This window comes from Balaenoptera borealis (assembly GCF_965194805.1).
Source record: "Balaenoptera borealis genome assembly, chromosome: 9".
NCBI lineage: Eukaryota > Metazoa > Chordata > Mammalia > Artiodactyla > Balaenopteridae > Balaenoptera > Balaenoptera borealis.
In genome coordinates this window covers 14095146-14113706 of record NC_138873.1, presented here as the reverse complement: position 1 = coordinate 14113706, position 18561 = coordinate 14095146, and the positions used below count along the sequence as shown (strand labels likewise).

Here is an 18561-nt window from a genome sequence, read left to right as displayed (position 1 = left end):
ACTTTATTTGTCATAAAAATACATTTTTGCTAATGAAGAAAACTGAAATTCTTATATTGTGCCTTCAGTGAGCATTGGGACTCACTGTGGATTTAATTTTTCATGTACTTTGTCTAATAAAGTAAGGTGTGCTGAAAGTTCACAAAGAAATAAATAAAGCACAGTATTATAAAAATTATTGGTGATTATTTCCTGCTTTAGAACATTTTCATCACCCGACATATTAAAGAATTTATGAGTCTTCCTTATGAAGCTGCCCCCAATTTTTCTACAATAGGTACATTTCTAGGACTTTTTAATTGAGAATTATTTTCCTTCAGTAACTTTCATATCCTAACAATAGTTGAGGGTTTTTGTTTGGTTTTGCCAGTGGGGTGTTCAAAGTATTAAAATTCATTTTGCTTTTTTTTGTTCTATCTGCTTTCATAAGGCTGTCATTGCCCCAAATAAATGAGTCTTTAAATAAGCACAGCTCCAAACACTGCATTTTCAGTGGGTTTGCGTGGAACACGGTGAGCCATACCTTGGTCCGCTCTCTGATGTCTCTGTATCGTTCTTGCAGGTCCTGGAATTCTAACTGGGTGACATAGTGCTCTGTCATGCCAGCTCCTTTGACTTCAATGGTCTCCAGCAAGCTGCTGTGGCTCAGCACTTCTTCATTTAATAACTAGAGAACATTAAAAAAAAATAAAGGAATTGGTGCATATATAATCATATCAACGGTACTACTAAAATTAGGATATTTAAACTGCATACTTGGCAAGTGATCTCAGGTTATCTATCTGTAGACAGATAGATCACTCTATCCATCAATCTATATCTATATCTATATCTATATGAGTCGGGGGGTGTATTTGATATCTGGCCCAGAACTGTCTATGAGATACTGATTCCAGTTGACTTGGAAACCTCAAACTTAATTTGTCCAAAAATGGGCTCTTGAGCTCTACTCCATTCCCATCCTTCCCCAGCCACCAATAAACCTCCTTCCCCTTCAGTCTTTTTTCAAACAGTAAATGCTACCATTCCCACCCAGCTGGTCAATTCAGACCACTGGAGTCACCCTTTCTCCCTCCATCCATGATGAAATCCTGTTAGTTCTATCTCTTCACTATATCCTGACATGTGTTCTCCTGTCTCCTGCAAACCCCCAGGCCCCGCTGCTATCACCTTTTACTTGGACCTTTGCAATATCCTGCTGGGCAGATTCCCTGCCCCCAGTTCCTGCCCAGTCCCTTTGTCCACACTCCACACAGCAGCTTGAGTGATAAAAGACTGTAAGATTCTAAAGGGAATCGTGTCACTCCCTAGCTTAAAACACTGATAATCTTCCCAAGGCGGTCAGGATCAAGTAGAAAATCCACAGGCTAGCATCCTCATGGCAATGCAGGATCTGGTCCCTGCCACCTCTGCCAGATCACCTGGCAGCACCCATCCATTTATTCTCGGCTCCAGCAACACCCAGCCTTTCTTCTAGCTCCCTTTTATCTGAGCCAGGTTCTCTCCCTCCTCAGGCACATGCTGATTATTCCATCTGAAATGCTCTTTTCCCACCTCCTCCCCAAACTGATTTCTCTGCACTAAATTCCTTAGGGCATCATTTCCGTCTACTATTTCAGAGATGCCTTTCCAGTCTCTCCTCCCCCTCCCCCGACTCCAAGCAGTCTGTAATTGCCCTGTCCCGATGACTCTCTCTCAAAACATGCAGTTTTTTCTTCAGGGCACTTATCACCAGTTATAATTATTTGTTTATTCATGCACTCTCGGATGAGTATAGGTGTCCCCTCCAGAATACAACCTTTGTCTGTTTTATCTACCTGGAATCGAGCACAATGCCTGCATGTAGCGAGTTCTCAGTAAATATTTATTGAATAGATGAATAATTAATAAAGCAATAGATCATTATAACAATACGATGGGTAGATAATTATGAGTAGATTAATTTTCAGATGCAAACACTCATGCAAACCCAGAAATGTTAAGTGATTTGGCATAGGTCACGTAAGGCCATTTAGTCATTCAAATAACTTTTACTCAGTATTTACTCTGTGTCAGACAGAGAGCCAAATGCATAGGATAAAAAGAAAATTAAGCATCTTTAACCACTGAGGGCGAGAGGTATGTAAGCATATATTCTATAAAACTGATAAAGAGATATGAACAACAGAGAACAGTAGAACTAATTAAGCCTCGGGTGGTGGTGGTTTCATAGAAAAGATAGCTTCTGAACTAATTCAGAAAGGTAAGTAGAAGGTTGCCAGGTGCTGGGGCACAGCTCAAGTATTCTGTGAAAAAGGGAGGAGATTCTGCAAAGGCATGGAATCGTTTAATTCCATTTAATGTGGCACATTCAGGAAATAGTGAGAAATACAGTAAGACTGGCACAAGGGTGGAAGGAGGGTGGGAGAGTGAGCAAAATGAGGCTGGCAAAGAGATTATTAAAATTCTTACAAACTAGAGGAGGGAGATTGGTATGATCCTGTAAACAGTGGAAAGCAACAGAACTCTCAGGCAGGAAAGAGAGACATTCACCTTCATATGAAGCTAACGGGAGATGGAGACAAGAGACGGGGTGAGCTGCTGCAATTTAGGAAAAGAAGGATGGATTAGAGTCAGGAGACACTTCTGAACTGGAATCAGCAAGACCTACTGCCTAATTCAAAGCGGGGGTAAGAAAGTAGGAGGTGGGAAAACGAGGTTCCCAGTTTCGGGTATTCAGTGTGGGGTGACACAAAAGAACTGACACTGAGAATATAGGAGAGTGAAGGATTTGGGGTAGAAGATAATGAGTACTGTTTAGGACACAATAAGTTTTAGGTAGAATAGGCCATCCAATGAATATGCCGTGGATGAATAAAACAAAGGTTTCCAACCTGTTATGTGTGAATACTAATATCAGCAAAAAAGAGGTTTAAGAACATACCTCCAGTACCTATCTATCTATCTATCTACCATCGATCTATCCATCTATCTATTAAATAATCTTTACATGTAGTACTGTACTAATATAAGCATTATAAAAAATATACAAAAGTAGATATATAAAAGGATGTGATAGAAAAGAAAGTACTTTTACTTCCGAATGACGAGCAGGCTGAAGGTATGAAAAGCTATTACAAGTTGCCAAATTTTAAATATATCATAAAACATGCGTCTATGAGGTTTTCCTGGAAGAGGACATTTTCACTCACTAACAAAATAGCCACAAACAAAAGTTTAGGTTAAGAAGCCATTAGAAATCATAGTAAACCCCAAATAGAGTTTGCCTATGTGGACAGCCCTAGGATTCAGGTGAGCACATTTCTGTACAGCTATGGCAATTCTGAAGCACCTGTCAGAAAACAAATGGAATCTGAAATCCAGGTCCCACCTTGGCTTTCCCGAGAGCGGCTGTTTTCTCCCGCACTTCTGCACACGGCCTTTCGGATTCATTTAGGCTGGCCTCCACGCTGTCCATCCAGCTGGAAAACTGTCGAACATCGTCCTGATAACTTGTCCACTTAGAAAGAGCTCCTTCAAGTTGACTGAAAGGTAATTGAAAGGACAGTAATCTACACGGAGAAGCCATGTACATCCCATCTGTCTGATCTCGATCACCGTGTTGGTTCTGTCTACTCTCCCAGCAGGAAGCCCATAGATCAGGACGGTGCAGGCTTGAGAGGGGCTGCTGTGGCTTATCAAATCCGAGTCTGGGTCCCTGGCAAGCACAGCCTTGAGAAGCAAGGGCCAGTGAAGTCCAGGCCAACGGGTGGAGAAGAGGCACTGGATATAAAACCTGGAGTCAGGTGTTTTTTTTTTTTTTTTTTTTTTTTTAGAACAGACATGATCAGTTTAATGAATTATAAAGCAAGTACCTGCATAAACACCACCCAGACGCCTGGTGCCCCCGTGCAGTCCACAGTGCTGGCTCCCCTTGGACCCCAACACCCACACACCGGGCATCACAGGCCCCAGGCACCTCCTGCTCCCCAGATTTACGAGGACTCGGAGACCAGGGATGAGGGCAGCACACTGGCTTTGGAACCTCACATTTCCCATCAGTGTAACCCCAGGCTTGACTGCAACTCCTGTTCTGGTGAGTTGAAGGAGCAGAAAACACACGCGTTTCCCCTTTCGGAGACGGGGGTTTCTGTACCAGACTCCCCCGGCCGAGTCTTGGCTGGGGGGTGAGGGGTGTCCCCAGCGAAAGCCCAGGAGAAATGTGCCTTCCCTGCGTCCCTGCTAAAAATAGCCTCAAGCAGCACTGCTGCCACCGAGCAGCAGGAAGGACGGAGAGATGCCCTGAGCGAGGCTTTCCGGAGCCAAGACTCAGGGCAGAAAGAGAAGCAATATTTAGCTCCATCAAGTTGAGTAGGACATCCAGAGGAGAGAAAAAAAAGTAATAAAAGAAGGAAGGAAGAACCGAACAAGAACAAGCATAGTCACTATCTTGCATGAGATTTAAAAATCAGAAAATCACAAATGATATAGGCTAACATTTCCTGAATTGGTCTAATTACTAAAACCTGATGCTTTCTCTTACTGATAAATTAAGCACTTCCTTCTCTCAATACAGATGTTACATGTTTAACTCTGTTAATCATTTGTGTCTAATTTTACTAACATGCTTGAGCCCTTCTGTAGCAGACACTCTGCACTCCACCCTCCATCCAGACCCCTGCACTACGCTGCCAACCGGTCCTCCAAAGGCCAACTCCCTGCCCTCTTGGCCTGAGGGCATCCTTTGGTCCCTGGTGCCCTCTCAGCTTGAGGGCACTGTAGGCAAGAAATGCCAGGGATTGTCGTCCCCTGGAGGCAATCCTCGACTGCCTGCCTGACTCATGGCAGTTTGTTTACAAACGTTCCGGCTCCCCTGCTCTCCACGGGTAATTCCCAGACACGCTCTATCTACACTGGCTCCCAGCAACGCCTGCTGGGAGTAAGCTCCAGCTGCCCATGTTACTGGCTGCCCTCCCTTTCTCACGTGTTGTTCCCACCACCTACTGATGTTTTCTGGGGCTACTTCTCAAGTAAACTGATTGGTTTTCGCTAATATATCTTCATAAGATTAAACATGTATTTATCTTTTGACTTTTTAAGCAGTGAACATCAACACAAAGAAACATGTAGTTATATGAAAACACAGACATAGTATTGCAGGTCAACCTAAATGAAAGATCGCACCTGCCAGTTTCTTTTGTTCCAAGAAGAAAAAAGAGAAGGAAGGAAGGAGGGAGGGAAGCAGGAAGGAAGAAAGGGAGGAAAAAATAACGGAGCAGGGCAATAGAGAGAAAGAGATTGGGACCGAGGGGCGGGAGGAGAGGGAGAGAGAGAGAGAGAGAGAGAGAGAGAGAAAGGGAGAACCCCGGGACAGTCTGTTACTGAGCTATCCTGTAGATCTTTTAGCAATGACTTCACAGCAGCCCTTCAGCTTCACTAACCTTTTACAATGAATCGCTGCAGACAAAAGGGACGCCCACATATCCTTCACACTCTGCAGCTGCTGCTGAATGGCAGGAATGCCTTCCGCAGAGGTATTCTGAAGGACGGATTCCCCTCTGGTCACTATCATTTTCATCTGGATCTCTTTTTCCTGTTTCACTGATAATAGAGCCTGTAAAAGCACATACGGAAGTCCTTTGTCATTTGCTTATTTAACATTTCTAGCTTTAAATATTTCAGAGTCCCGGTGGATAGCAGATAATCTGCAGTTGGGTTGAGCCCCGGTTCTCTCAGGCTCATCAGGTGGAGGATGGGAGAGTCACTTGCTGGTGGTGCCAGTAACCACTCACCAGCCTGAGTGGCCTTGGCCTTTCAGGTCATTATTATTCTCTGAATAATCCCTAATTTCCACCGAAGTTTAATTTTACTGTTTTTTAATAAGAGAAAAATAGATGACAATAGGATTCCTGAATTCTCAAAGGTCACTGGATGAAGAGCTCTATAAAGGTTAAGGTCTCTCATACAACAAACTGAAAGAAATAGCTTAATTCATATTATATATTAATTTATATATTTCAAGTTCTTCACAAGCACTATTCTTTTGCTATATAAGAAGGATCTTTGAATTCAAAGTTATAAAACTGGTGTTTATCACCTAAAAGGTAAAGTTGCATCTCTCTCTCTTATCTGGACCTTGCCAACCTCTACAGATTCAGTTTCAGCCAGTCATGGCCATCAGCTTTTGCTGCAGCAGGAAAGAACTGCTAGTAACGTCTCACACACCATGCTGTTGGCTTTCTTCAGCTTTTGCTCTTCTGGTCCCACTCTGAAATCTCCGCTGAGGTATCAGGCTTTCTGAGAAACCTGCCTCAACTCTCAACCCAATGCCCCTTGCCCAGCTCCGCTCCTCTGTGTGTCCACAGCACCGTAATTATTATTACTGTCTTCTGTGTTTCAGCCTCCAGCCTCAGACAATGAAATCCTTGAGGACAATGACCATATTTTATTCATTTTTGAATCTTTGGTATCAAGACAGAGTGCCAGTCTCCCAGAAGACACCCAGTGTATAAATGACAGGTGAATGAACGCAGAATGATTGCTTTATCACAAACGTAAACTAACACAAAACTAATATCTTGTGATGGGAGAAGAACGGACTAACTGATACAGGCAGGCAAGTGAGTTGAACAAGATGGGAAAGGTTTTGCCCGATAAAATGTTTCAACCAAGTATTTCTCAGAATAAGTGTGCCTGTGATGTAATTTGAAACTAGCCTCTTAACTGGCTATATCAAGCAAGTTAACCATTTGGGGGTTGTTATTTTTTATTAAAAAAAATTTTTTTTTAATTTTTATTTTTTTGGCCACGCCGTGCGGCTTGCGGGACCTTATTCCCCCAACCAGGGATTGAACCCACGCCCTTGGCAGTGAAAGCACAGAGTCCTAACCACTGAACTGCCAGGAAATTTCCTTATTTTAATTGTTGTGAAGTATTTATGACTGAGTATATCTGAGCTCAATCGATTCAGGAGTGCTTAGGCAAAGCCTCCCTATGCAAACAGGATCATATCCACGGAGCATTCTTGGATTTCTCGTGGACAGAGTGTGACATTATCATACCAGACAGACGGAGACTCGAGAACTTTTGAGAAAAACAAATTCTGTAAATTAGAGACATTTCTCGTAAAAGGCACACCTCAAGCTTGAGCATCCTGCTGTCCAGCACGCTCTTGTCAGAGGTCGGGTGGCAGTAAGAATCCAGCATGTGGACCGCATCTGTCATCCAATCTTGCAGGTCTTTAATCCCGAGGGAGAACTGATTGTGTTCCGCAACAATTCTGTCCAGTCTTGACACTTTCTCCTGGAAATGACAGAAATCGTTTTCCAGCTGTCCCTTCCACAGAGACTTTACACCCTGAAGCTACTCAGATTGTAAAAGCTAACCCTTTGTTCCAAACAACTGCGATCAGCCATAGGTCCATATGCTCAGATACGATGCAAAGCTGTATGAATCTATGAGATGTGAAGTAGCTTTCTAAAGAGTAAAACTATGAGAATAATTGGGTCAAGAAGCAGAAAGATTACAATGACAATTTAGTGCCCCTCAGCTTACTCGCTACACTTCTTTACGACAATTGGGATATTTTTCAGAAATTTCATTAATGTCTTCCTCACACCTTGTTTGGGAAGCCCACTGAAGTAGTTTCTGCTCTCACATGATCACATTTGGCTCGACTGATACCACATACCCACATGACCTACATTGTAGCCAGTTCTAAAAAAACAATTATCTGAGATTCTGTAATATCCCTAAATTGGGACCGTAAATGTGGTTTTATTTATTAATTAAAGCTTATATCCAACAGTGAAGATTTTATGAATATAATTTTCAGTTCTTAAAGCATTTGAGTATCTACTGATTTTTTGGTATCTAAATAAATACAAAGGAATAGAAAGATGGCCTTAATTTATTCTAATTTCAGATATGTGCCAGATTTTCTAAAGACAAAAAAAGTAAAAAACATTGGCGTAAACAGACTCTTTTACTCCAGCACCTATGCTATTTGGCTGTCTCAATGATGTTTTATTGGGGATGCAAACAGCAGGCCAGGAGTAAGCCCACACTAAAACAGGCAAAGCCAAGTTACAGCAGGTTCCCTACATTCTCAGATCTGAAATACAAAAGGGAAGTATAGGGAACAAATGTTACAAGGCCATAAAGCTCAAGGTAGGCCGGCCCTACAAAGTTCAAGATGGGTCTGCTGAAGGCTCTAAGTGAGGTCACTGTGGGATCCCATTTACTTTTTTCTAAGCTGTTAGAAAAGCGCTTTAATCAGTTATAGGAATCATTGCCAATTTTGAGCTCTGCTCTAGAATCTGAACTGAAACTCTCAATCAACACATATTTGACTACTATGTAATGAATATAAAGAATTGAGACAAACGGAAAAAAATGATCCCCCACTCACTCTATTTAGTCCACTAAATAAATTTAAACTGCTTTGAATTCCTCTTTTTCTAAATTTAATCTGCGTATCTTTAGACACAATACTCTGAATTCTGCCTTATGTTTATGCTTTGAGTCTTCAAAATAAAAGCTCTGGGGAACATACCACTTCAGGATTAAAGGGAATATTTTGTGCAGTCATAGAGATGGGAAGTCTCTTCGATGTCTGAAACCTCCTTTGCTCTTTTCAGACAAGCACGTGGAGATGATGCAGCACAAATGTTTGGCTGGGCTTGCAAGGCTAGGGAGAGCACTTACACGCCTCAGCCCTGCCCCGGGGCCCCGGGCTCCCGGGCCCCAGCTCTGCGACCTGGGGCCCACACTCACACACAGCACATGGCAGGCGTTACCTTTGTTAAATTGCTTAGAGCTAGATACAGAGAAGACAGCTGTGACACTCGGTGCATAAAGCTCCTGCTGGCCGCTTGGCCCTCCCACAGCTGCTGAGCTTTCTCTTTCAGCCTGTGGAGCTGAGGCTCGTAGCAGTTTATTTCCTCAAGGACAGACTGAAAAGCACAAGCAAGTCACTATTAAGAGGCTGGGGAAGAGCACATCGCAGACAAAGCTTCGGCCCCAAGACCGAGGAAACAAACACGGGCGAGTCATAGGTGTGCCCCGAAGGCGCGTTATTATTTCCAAGCTACACACAGTGTGGACTACAGGACCGGACAAATCACACCTCAAAGGAAAGTTGGAAAACAGGACCTCTGAAATCGGGGACGGGTGCGCTCTATCTCAGGACAGCAAAATCTAACTCCAGGGTGCTCAAATGCCTCTGATCTGAATGTGTGGTAGATGGGGGATGGCCAGACGGGCTGAGGGGCTGATCACCTGCAGCTTTTGCTGTTCCCGCCTCTTGGCCGGCAGATCATACAGGCGATTGCTGCTTTCATGCACCATCTTCTCGGTTTTACTCAGCCAGTCCTGTACAGGCTCAGCACTTACTTCAAAGTCCTTCATTTGGATCTTTAGATTCTATGAGGTTTTAGATAGTGTTAGGGACCAAAAAAAAAAAAAAAACAAAATGTTAATAGCAAGTCCAGAGTCTTCACTTGGCATTCAAAGCCCACCCCAACCAGACCTCCTCACCCATCTCCCCTTCTTTTCCTGTTCCCAATGTCTGGAACTTTCTATCCTTCACCTTGGTACCCGGATAATTTGTGAACAACCCTTCAGAGGTTTTTAAGTTCTACTTTTTAATAAATGAATGTTTCCCTCATGATCCAGCCCACCTCAGAGCTCATACACGCCCCCTTCTCAGCCTCTGTCACATTTGTTGTTTACGCCAGTCACTGCATACTTTATCATGGACTGCACTGGATTGTGAGTTTTCATCTCATGCCAGCAAGCCTGTCTACGAGTAGATTACAAACTCCATGAGGGGAGGGCTGTGTCTGATACTTCCTGGGACACATCATGGTACCTTGCAGGAATATAAGTAAGTCCTCACAAACATTTTGTTGATTTTGATTAATGGTGAAACAAGAAATAGCATATGGTTGATATGCTTATTATGTTTTTAATAAACAATTTGCTTATTCTGATTTATAAAGATACAAGAAACAAGAAATAGTATTCTGTGTTTACTACATAAGAATGTTGTCACCACTTTCACTGATAATTTGTAGCTGTCATATGTATTTGATAAAGTTTTATATGGTGCCATTTCGCCTTAGCCAAGGTGTTTATATCTACATTCTATTATTTATAAAAATGCCAGACTGAAGTGAATTTGAAATTGATGTTACCACGTGAACCCACTAAAGGATTTTAAATTTAAGTTTAAATCAGAGCTTTGCGTAGAATTGTCAAAGAGCAAATCCACAAAGGTTAGCTTAAAAATCTATGTGGCAAGGACTGCAGGAGGCTGGGAGAATGGCTCAAGGTTCCATATGTATCCGATCCGGTGTCTACAGTGTGGGGACAGTCATGCTGCTATAGTCACCTCTTAGGGAGATGGTAGCTGGGAATGCTTTGGAAAATTAAAAGTGCTTCACAAATGTAAGATACCAGGATAACTCCTGGAGTATTCTACTAAAATTTAAGCTTCACGAGGGCAGGAGTTCTATTCTGTTTTATTCTTTGCTGTATCTCCAGAGCTTAAAATAGTCCTTGGCAAATGGAAGACGTTCAACAAATATTTGTTGAATAATTAAATACATTTATAAATTCAAGGTGTTTCCATTTTCCTGCCACTGGAGTCTCATGGGGCCACTACAGGAGAAACTGGGGACCATGATCAGGAATTAGTGCTGCAAAGACACGGGACTGAGGAGCGGAGCAGTAGGGGCTCAGAGATCTACTGTAAAAAGTTTGGGTTCCTCATCCAAGGAGTGAAGTCAAAGGGCGTGAGCAAGGGGCCTGGGGCACAGGAATAAGGACAGCTTGATACTAAGTCAAACAATTCCTAATGTTCCTCAGATGTTTCCTGTCCTTGGGGGTGTACAGGCCTCCCACCAAATGTTCATTCTGCATAATTTTCCTGTTATTTCTCCAATGGCTTCAGCGACCACCTACAAAGCCTTAAAGCCTTCCATTTACAGAACTGTATTCATACAACACTTCAAGTCAGAGTGCCTGGGTCTACACCTTGTCTTCAACACTTACTAGCTGTTAGAACTTGGTAGATGATTTAAGCACCTTTGGCCTTAATTTCTTCATCCATAAAATAGAAATAAGAGAGTTTCTACCTCAGAGAATGGTTATGAGGATTAAACACATTAATATACGTTAAGTGCCTTCAACAGTGACTGGTAAATATTCACTCTCACTGTTTTAGCAGCTCTACCCTCTCTCTTGAACTTTGCACTCACCTTCACGGCTACTTTCCTGGCCATTACCTGCTGAGTATATTGCAGGCCCATAAAATTGAACATATATTACATTGAATTAATTTTTCTATCCCTTCCCAAACTACTTTTTCTGTCATATTCATGTCTCAGTTAATGGCATCACCATTCATGCCATCTTCTGAACTAGAAACCAAAGACTTAAACTTAACTTCTCCTTCTCTGGGCCCCTCATTGAATTCTTTACCAAATCCTGTTATGTTTTCTTTTAGAGATAAAGCTCCACCCCTTATCATTTCTTTAATTCAGGCTCTGGTCTCTCTCATCTGGATCATTATGAAAAGCTTTCCCTGGTCTTCCAGCTACTTATTATTCGCCATTCTGGTCTACACTGGAGCCAGAGAGTTGACATGTTTATCTCCAGCTTAAAGATCAGTAGGTTCCTCACTCAGCCTTTCTCAACCCTCAAATTAAGCTCTAGTATCCTAAAGTATCCATTGTATGTAATGAATTAATCTCTCTTCTATGTACCTAGAATGGTATAGGTTATGTTCCATCCTTGTGAAAATTGAGAAAATAAATGCTGTTCTGGGGGTCAGATAAGGAATTCTGGCCAAGAGTCAAGGTCAAATTGCTTCGTATACAAGACATTCCACTATCTGGTCCTAATCGTCATCTCCGGTCTTATCTTTGTTGTTTTTCCCACAAAATCTTACGTGAATGTCAAACCCCTCAAAGTCCCCCATTCATAGTTGACACTCATGACACCCTGGCCCTGCACATTCAATTCCTTCTACCTGAAATGCAAGTCGGCTTCGGCAAATTCAAAGCATGTTTAGCCTTCAAGGTTCAGTTAGAATGTCGCCTTTCTGGATACCTTCCTTGACTTCTCCAAAAAGAGTTAGTTGCATCCTTCTTTGAGTGATTACCATATCCTGAGCATACCTATATTATACTGCAACCACCTCTTTATATACTGTTTCCCTCTTCAGAAAATGAATTCCCTGAGGAATGAGAAAAGACTAACCCTTTTGTATTCCTAACATAGTGCCTGGCACACAATAGGTGTTAATATGTGTGTACTCCTAATAGAAAGGAAGGAAGCATGGAGAGAAGACAGGAAGGAAGGAAGGAAGGAAGGAAGGAAGGAAGGAAGGAAGGAAGGAAGGAAGGAAGGAAGGAAGGAAAGGAAGGAAGGGGAAGGAAGGAAGGAAGGAAAAGGAAGGGAGGAGGGAAGGAAGAAAAATAAGAAAAGTAGGAAGGCAGGCGATTTCTGACTTACCCATCTACTCCGGGACATCTCTTGAACTACTAACCTCACTATCTGTGTTGGATGTACAGTACTACCCTCAACAGCAGCTGCTTCACAGCTCAGGCCCCACTGCACTAATGAGCCCTGCAGGGTTACGAGTAAATTTCTAGGCACTGCACAGTGGTTATGACTCTCTATTAAATGGAGGATACCTACCATGAAAGAATAGCCACCACTACAAAGGAGAATTACAATGATCTCTGGTTAGGGAAGAATTGAAGAAACATGCATTTTCTCTTTCCACATATTAATTCTCTTTTATTATTATTGTCATCCTGCAATAATTATGACCATAATTAAATTAAGGCTCTATTCTGCTAGGAAGTGTTGTTTTAAAAGGGAAAAGAATACTCTCCGTGCCTCACAATTTTACTCTAAGAGAAGAGCTGGCACACAAAACAGATGATCACAAGAAAAATATAATTGCACTCTGGCAGAAATTATGTTATGATTATAATAAATTCAATTTACGTTGTCTCTGGATAAAATAAAATAACCATTGTCTCTTTGCATACTGAGCTCCAAAAACCTACTACCTGATATGTGCATTAGTTATACCATCTCAGCCATAGCATTGCTTACGTGGATACTTCTGTTCAGTTCTCCTAGGACAACTTCTTAAATTGAGGGATTTCAAATGAAAAATTAAGTGATATTGCCTAAAAGTAAAACCAGTTGTTCCTGGTGGGATGGTGCATGGGCAAGCCTGTGATAACTGCCCCTACCATGCAAGAAGCTATCCAATTCCTCAGTGAGGTTCACACTTCAACACTGAGCTGTTTCTTAGAGTCATCCGTCATCTATTAATATTCAGAGAGGGATGACCAAAATCATTAACAAGGGTATCTGGAGGTATTGAATACAATACACTGTATTGTAACTACAATGACAGCAACAACGACAAACAGCACAGAACATATCCACGTGGCTGGCTATAGTATACCTCTAGGGCAGATTCCTTTTGGTGGAGATTTGAATGAAAATTTTTCCAATCTTCTTTGGCAGTTGCAATTTTAGCCTGGATGCCAGTAGCTTTCTCTTTGGTCAGTAGAGTACTCAAAAGTTCTCCTTTAGAAAGCATCACGTTTAGCTTGTGCTGTCCGTTTTCACTTTCTGACAAAAATTCCTATAAAGAAAAAGGTAAGACATTAGGCATGATAAAATGCTTTATCCATTGAATTTACTACTTATTTCTCAATATAATCAAAGAAAAGAAATAAACCATTTTTATTGTATATATTAAATGACTAAGGTTCTCTTACTCTATTTGTACAATAATACTCATGTATTATTGTATTATGTATGTATCATATCTAATAATAATCTTATATAACTGATATGGTCATTGTGAAAAGTACTGAGAAAATCTGCCTAGAGTGCTCAGGCATGATGCTTGTCACATACAGAGAGCTTTTATTATTTCCTAAATCCCTATTAATATATACAAATAGCATGCATCTAGATCAATGGACTAGTTTCTTTCCACATACACATCAATTGTTTCAAGCAGGGATTTACCTGAAATCTGAGTTTCTTAAGCCAAACTTTAATATGCTTATAAAGATCTAGAGGCACATTTTTAAACCACTTAAGCACCATTGTTGGATAGTTTTTTTGGGGCTGCAAGGCTTGTGGGATCTTAGCTCCCCGACCAGGGATTGAACCCGTGCCCCCTCCAGTGGAAGCGTGGAGTCCTAACCACTGGACGGCCAGGGAATTCCCATCACCATTATTAGAATTAATGGATCACACTCTTACCTGTATTTTCTGAAGACTTGCTGAAACTTCACTAATATTTTGAGGTATATCAAAACATTTAGCTGTAGTGATCTTTGCATGAACCAACCACTGCTGGAAATCCTTGAAGGCTCTTCGAAATCTCTGCCGTAAAATCTGTTCTTTATTCTGACAGCCCTTGGATGCTTGCAAACAAAGACTAAAACCATGATTTGAAACATTTAATGGGAGGGAAAAAAATGATAAAGTAGATTAAAATAATGTTCAACAGAGTCAACAGTCCTGAGTATGCCCTCACACCATTTGGTAATGTATTTAAGATTAATTAATTTATATTATTACTGAACTCACAACTTAAAATAAACAAACCTCTGGCTTCTTATTTGTGTGAAAATATTTTGAATACCAGTAAGGTTCACGCTCACCAATTATACTCTTTAATCAAGCCAGAAACTTTTCTGCTGTATGTGCTCAGGTCTCTGGAAAAACGACAAAGTTCATTCAGCTGAGACTTGAGATCCTCTGTCTGAGGCTCTGCTTTTTGTAGAGCATCCAGTATCTCCTATTAGGAAATAACAAGACAGAGGAACAAGCATTTAAACTGGGTAATTTCCACATCCTCATACTATACATGCATAAGTCACATAATAAATTATTAGTCAGGGAAAAACCAACACAGTAGATTCAGTAAAGAAATGAGACCTATTTTCAGGACTCCCCAAGGCATATAATAGCACTTGGTTAATCTGCATCCTTTTCAAGGCATGGATAGTCAATCGAGCATCCAATGTTACCGGGTAGTCAAATGATCAAGTGGTCAAGTAACTTAAAGTGGGACAAGAAAAAGAAAAGCAAAAATAGCCTAAATTGTTTAAAAAAAAAAAAACAAAAAACAGTCTGCCTAGGCCATTGGAAGATGTGTATGAATATTGTTGGTGTGAGGTGAAGGTGAAGAGAAATCACTTCAAAGCAAAGCAATACTTATTTGGGATCAAAAAATACATAAGGCAACTGGTTTTACGTAGTCTGTATGGTTAACTTTCATAATAAGAATTTCTCACATTTCAGATGTCTAATTTAACTAGTAATTTATTCATTTAATAGTTTCATTCATACAGTCATCAAGTATTTGCTAAATGTCTGGCATGTGCCAGTCATTTTGCTGGATTCTGGCACTCCCAAAATGGTATAATTTTTGTACTTGAAGAGCTCACAGTGTAACACATGAGAGAGAGAGACGTGAATAATCACAGTACTGTGAATACTTAATCCAAAATAAAGTGTCGGGATTTGACAAGTGCACCTCTGAAATCAAGGCCATGGTCTACTGAGTTACACAAGGTGCTTTGCAATCAGAGCTTTCTTCTTATAGCACTGTCACAAGAAGCAAATGAGATCACCAGTGTCAAATACTTAGCACAATTCCTGGCACACCAGGTGCCTAATTAGTAAAGACAGCAGGTTATTTAAGTGGGACTATGTGGATAATAGTATCGCCAAGGTAAAAAAAAAAAAAGAAAATTATTAAGGAGGAGGGGCAAGAAGTTGAGTTAACTACTCAGATAGCTGTTGCTGTTACTAGTATTATTCTCAGAGATATTTATCAAGACCTGGCCTAGATTTGTAGGAAAACCATGCCTCTCAACAAAGTAGGTCTGTGTTGTGTCCTTCATCCTAGGAAATGGCACCACTGTTCTCCCACTGATCTGAATCAGAAAACTAAGCATCATCTTGGCCTTGCCCATTTCCCTTCTCACTCCACACAAGAGAAACGAGGCCTGGTCTATTCTATGTCTTAACTCTTTTAATCAGTTCAGTTATCTCTTTTCTTCTGCTTCTCAACTCTCATAGACCCCATTTACTCTCTAGAATGGCACAGTGTTCTCTTAATGTGAATCCTGTTCTCTAGTTGTCTCTTCTGTGTTTTCTCATTCCTCAGTAATTTTGGATCTTGACGCTGTTCCTCCACCTCACCCACCTGGTCAATATGTAATCACACCTCAAGGCTCAGCTCAAATCACGGCTCCTCTAAGGATTCTCTGTCCTCTGTCCCACCTCTTAGGGGCTTCTTTTGAGGACGCACAGCACCTTGTTGGCACTCATCGCAATCCACAGTCCCCAGTGGTCTTGAGTTTGTTGGCCTTTCCACCTACACTGTGATTCTGAGAGGAGGGATGCTGTTTTTGGTTTTAAAATTCGTTACTTAGCTTAGCGGCTGGGCCACAGAGGAGTTTAAAATATTTTTATTTATAAAATTCACAAATAATAACTAGAAAGTTTCTCTCCAAAACTCCAAACACTAAAATACTAACTACTATTTTACACCACATTGAACCATTTATTTAAGGAAGAACATTATAACAAGTAAAGAAATCTACCATATACCAAAAAGTAAAAAGAACCAGAGAGTCAAAGTGGTCATTTATCAATGAGATGATATGAAAAGTGAAAAGCTTTTGACCAAATCTTTATACTAAAATTTTTTTCTAAACTTCATCATAGATTAAAGCATTGTAGCACAGTCTTTCAGTTTATAAATATCAGCTCATATACTTCTATTTCAGTTAAGTCCTAGAATGCATTTTTTTTCCTTAAGGTTATACAGGTTAATACAATTGCTAAATTTCTAACACTAATAACCTAGTGGATATTAAAAAATATGAGTTTTGCAAACAGAGTGAACAAGATATTTTGCAACATGATTTAATATAGTTTATAGATGATAGTCCATTTTTATTTTATAAAGGATTTCTTGAGTCTCATCACTTAATTGCAGAAGAGAAAGTAAACACTTGTGAAGGTTTGTGACTATTATTATGATTTTCAACAATGACAAGCCCTCCCTTACAGCAAAACAATGCCAAAGAACCCTGGCAAATCCATTATTTTGTAAAACTTTTCCTATGTATTCATAGTAATGGAAGTATTATCTCTATTTTTTTAAATTAAAAAGTTTTCCTAGCTTTATTGAAATATAATTGACATACAACGTTGTAGATAAATTTAAGGTGTATAATGTGTTGGCGTGATACATGTATTTATTGCAAAATGATTGCCACCAGAGCATTAGCTCACACTTCCATCCCATCACATAATTACCATTTCTTTTTTTGTGGTAAGAACGTTTATTATCTCCGTTTTTATTTTTTATTTTTCATTTATTTTTTTCTCCCCATTTTATTGAGATATAATTGACACACAGCACTGTATAAGATGTACAGCATAATGTTATCTCCAAAATAGCATTATTAGAAAGAAAAGAAAATCTGAATATTGGGAGGCAATGTAGTACTGTTATCAAAAGTATGAACTTTGGAGCCAAATCTGGAAGTAGATTTAAGCAGAGGACTGTCAGCTTTGAATTACTAGTACAATTAAAATTCCATATTCACTTTTGCATTATCCTGTGCATTTTTTATAGGCTTCACCTATTATTTTCACTAATAGTATCAATGAAAACATGGTAGAATAGTAACGTAACCTAAACACAACCAAATCTTTCTTTTTTAAAAATTTCATTCATACTAGTGGAAGAGAAAGGAAGGGAAGCAAAAAAGAACTAAAAACATTATAACTGATTTTTTTGATATCAGAGTGAATAATACTGACCACATGGGACAATTACCAACTTCCTTGTCCCTGTTTTACAGAACTGCTTTCTGTGCTTTATTCTAGGGCTTAAGCCTAAAGGATAGGAAAGCCATCAGGAAAAAACAAACAAAGAAACAAACAAAAAACCTAGAAACATTATAAATAAAATAGTATGAAGAGATGATTATAAAGTTTTATTTTGTGGTGTGCTATATTTCAAATACTTGATTAAAACAAGACAATGTTGGAAATACTACATGACTTACTACAATACTGGCTGAAGCTATTTTGAAAAGATTATAACATAAATAGAAACAGAGAAGTTTATACTAAACTTCCTTTTAAGGACATCCACGATTCAGAGCGCTATAAAACTGCAGATATCGAAAGGCTTTCCGTGATACTATTTAACAGTAAAAGAAAGAAGACTTCAGGCTTCTGCCCATTCTTCACTCTTCCTTTTATGCGTCCCTTCCTCACATTCTGAAAGAGCAGCTATCAGTTTAAAAAAAAAAAAAAGTCCACGAGGCAACTGGTGAGCCTCACTAGGAGTTCTGTTAATGGGTTAATTCAAGCACAGCTGTCAAATCCACACACAGGACAGCTAACCAGGGTGAAATATATATATAAGTGTATGATGTACATTTTAGTTCTTAACTTTTTTTTTATGGTTTCTAATATGTATGACCAATGTAGCCATTGCTT

At 40.1% G+C, this 18561-nt stretch overlaps 1 protein-coding gene across 8 annotated transcripts in view; it reads right to left on the bottom strand.

Moving 5' to 3' along the window:
* SYNE1 (spectrin repeat containing nuclear envelope protein 1) overlaps positions 1-18561 on the bottom strand; it is a 445509-nt gene that overhangs the window by 213623 nt on the left and 213325 nt on the right. For all 8 annotated transcript variants that reach the window (XM_082405389.1, XM_082405392.1, XM_082405394.1 and 5 more), the window contains 9 exons: positions 14691-14827; positions 14287-14464; positions 13472-13654; positions 9259-9402; positions 8778-8933; positions 7117-7281; positions 5421-5593; positions 3371-3524; positions 524-667 (listed from right to left, as the gene is read on the bottom strand). In XM_082405389.1, the coding sequence (XP_082261515.1) occupies positions 524-667; positions 3371-3524; positions 5421-5593; positions 7117-7281; positions 8778-8933; positions 9259-9402; positions 13472-13654; positions 14287-14464; positions 14691-14827 (1434 nt within the window). The remainder of the gene's footprint in view (positions 1-523; positions 668-3370; positions 3525-5420; positions 5594-7116; positions 7282-8777; positions 8934-9258; positions 9403-13471; positions 13655-14286; positions 14465-14690; positions 14828-18561) is intronic.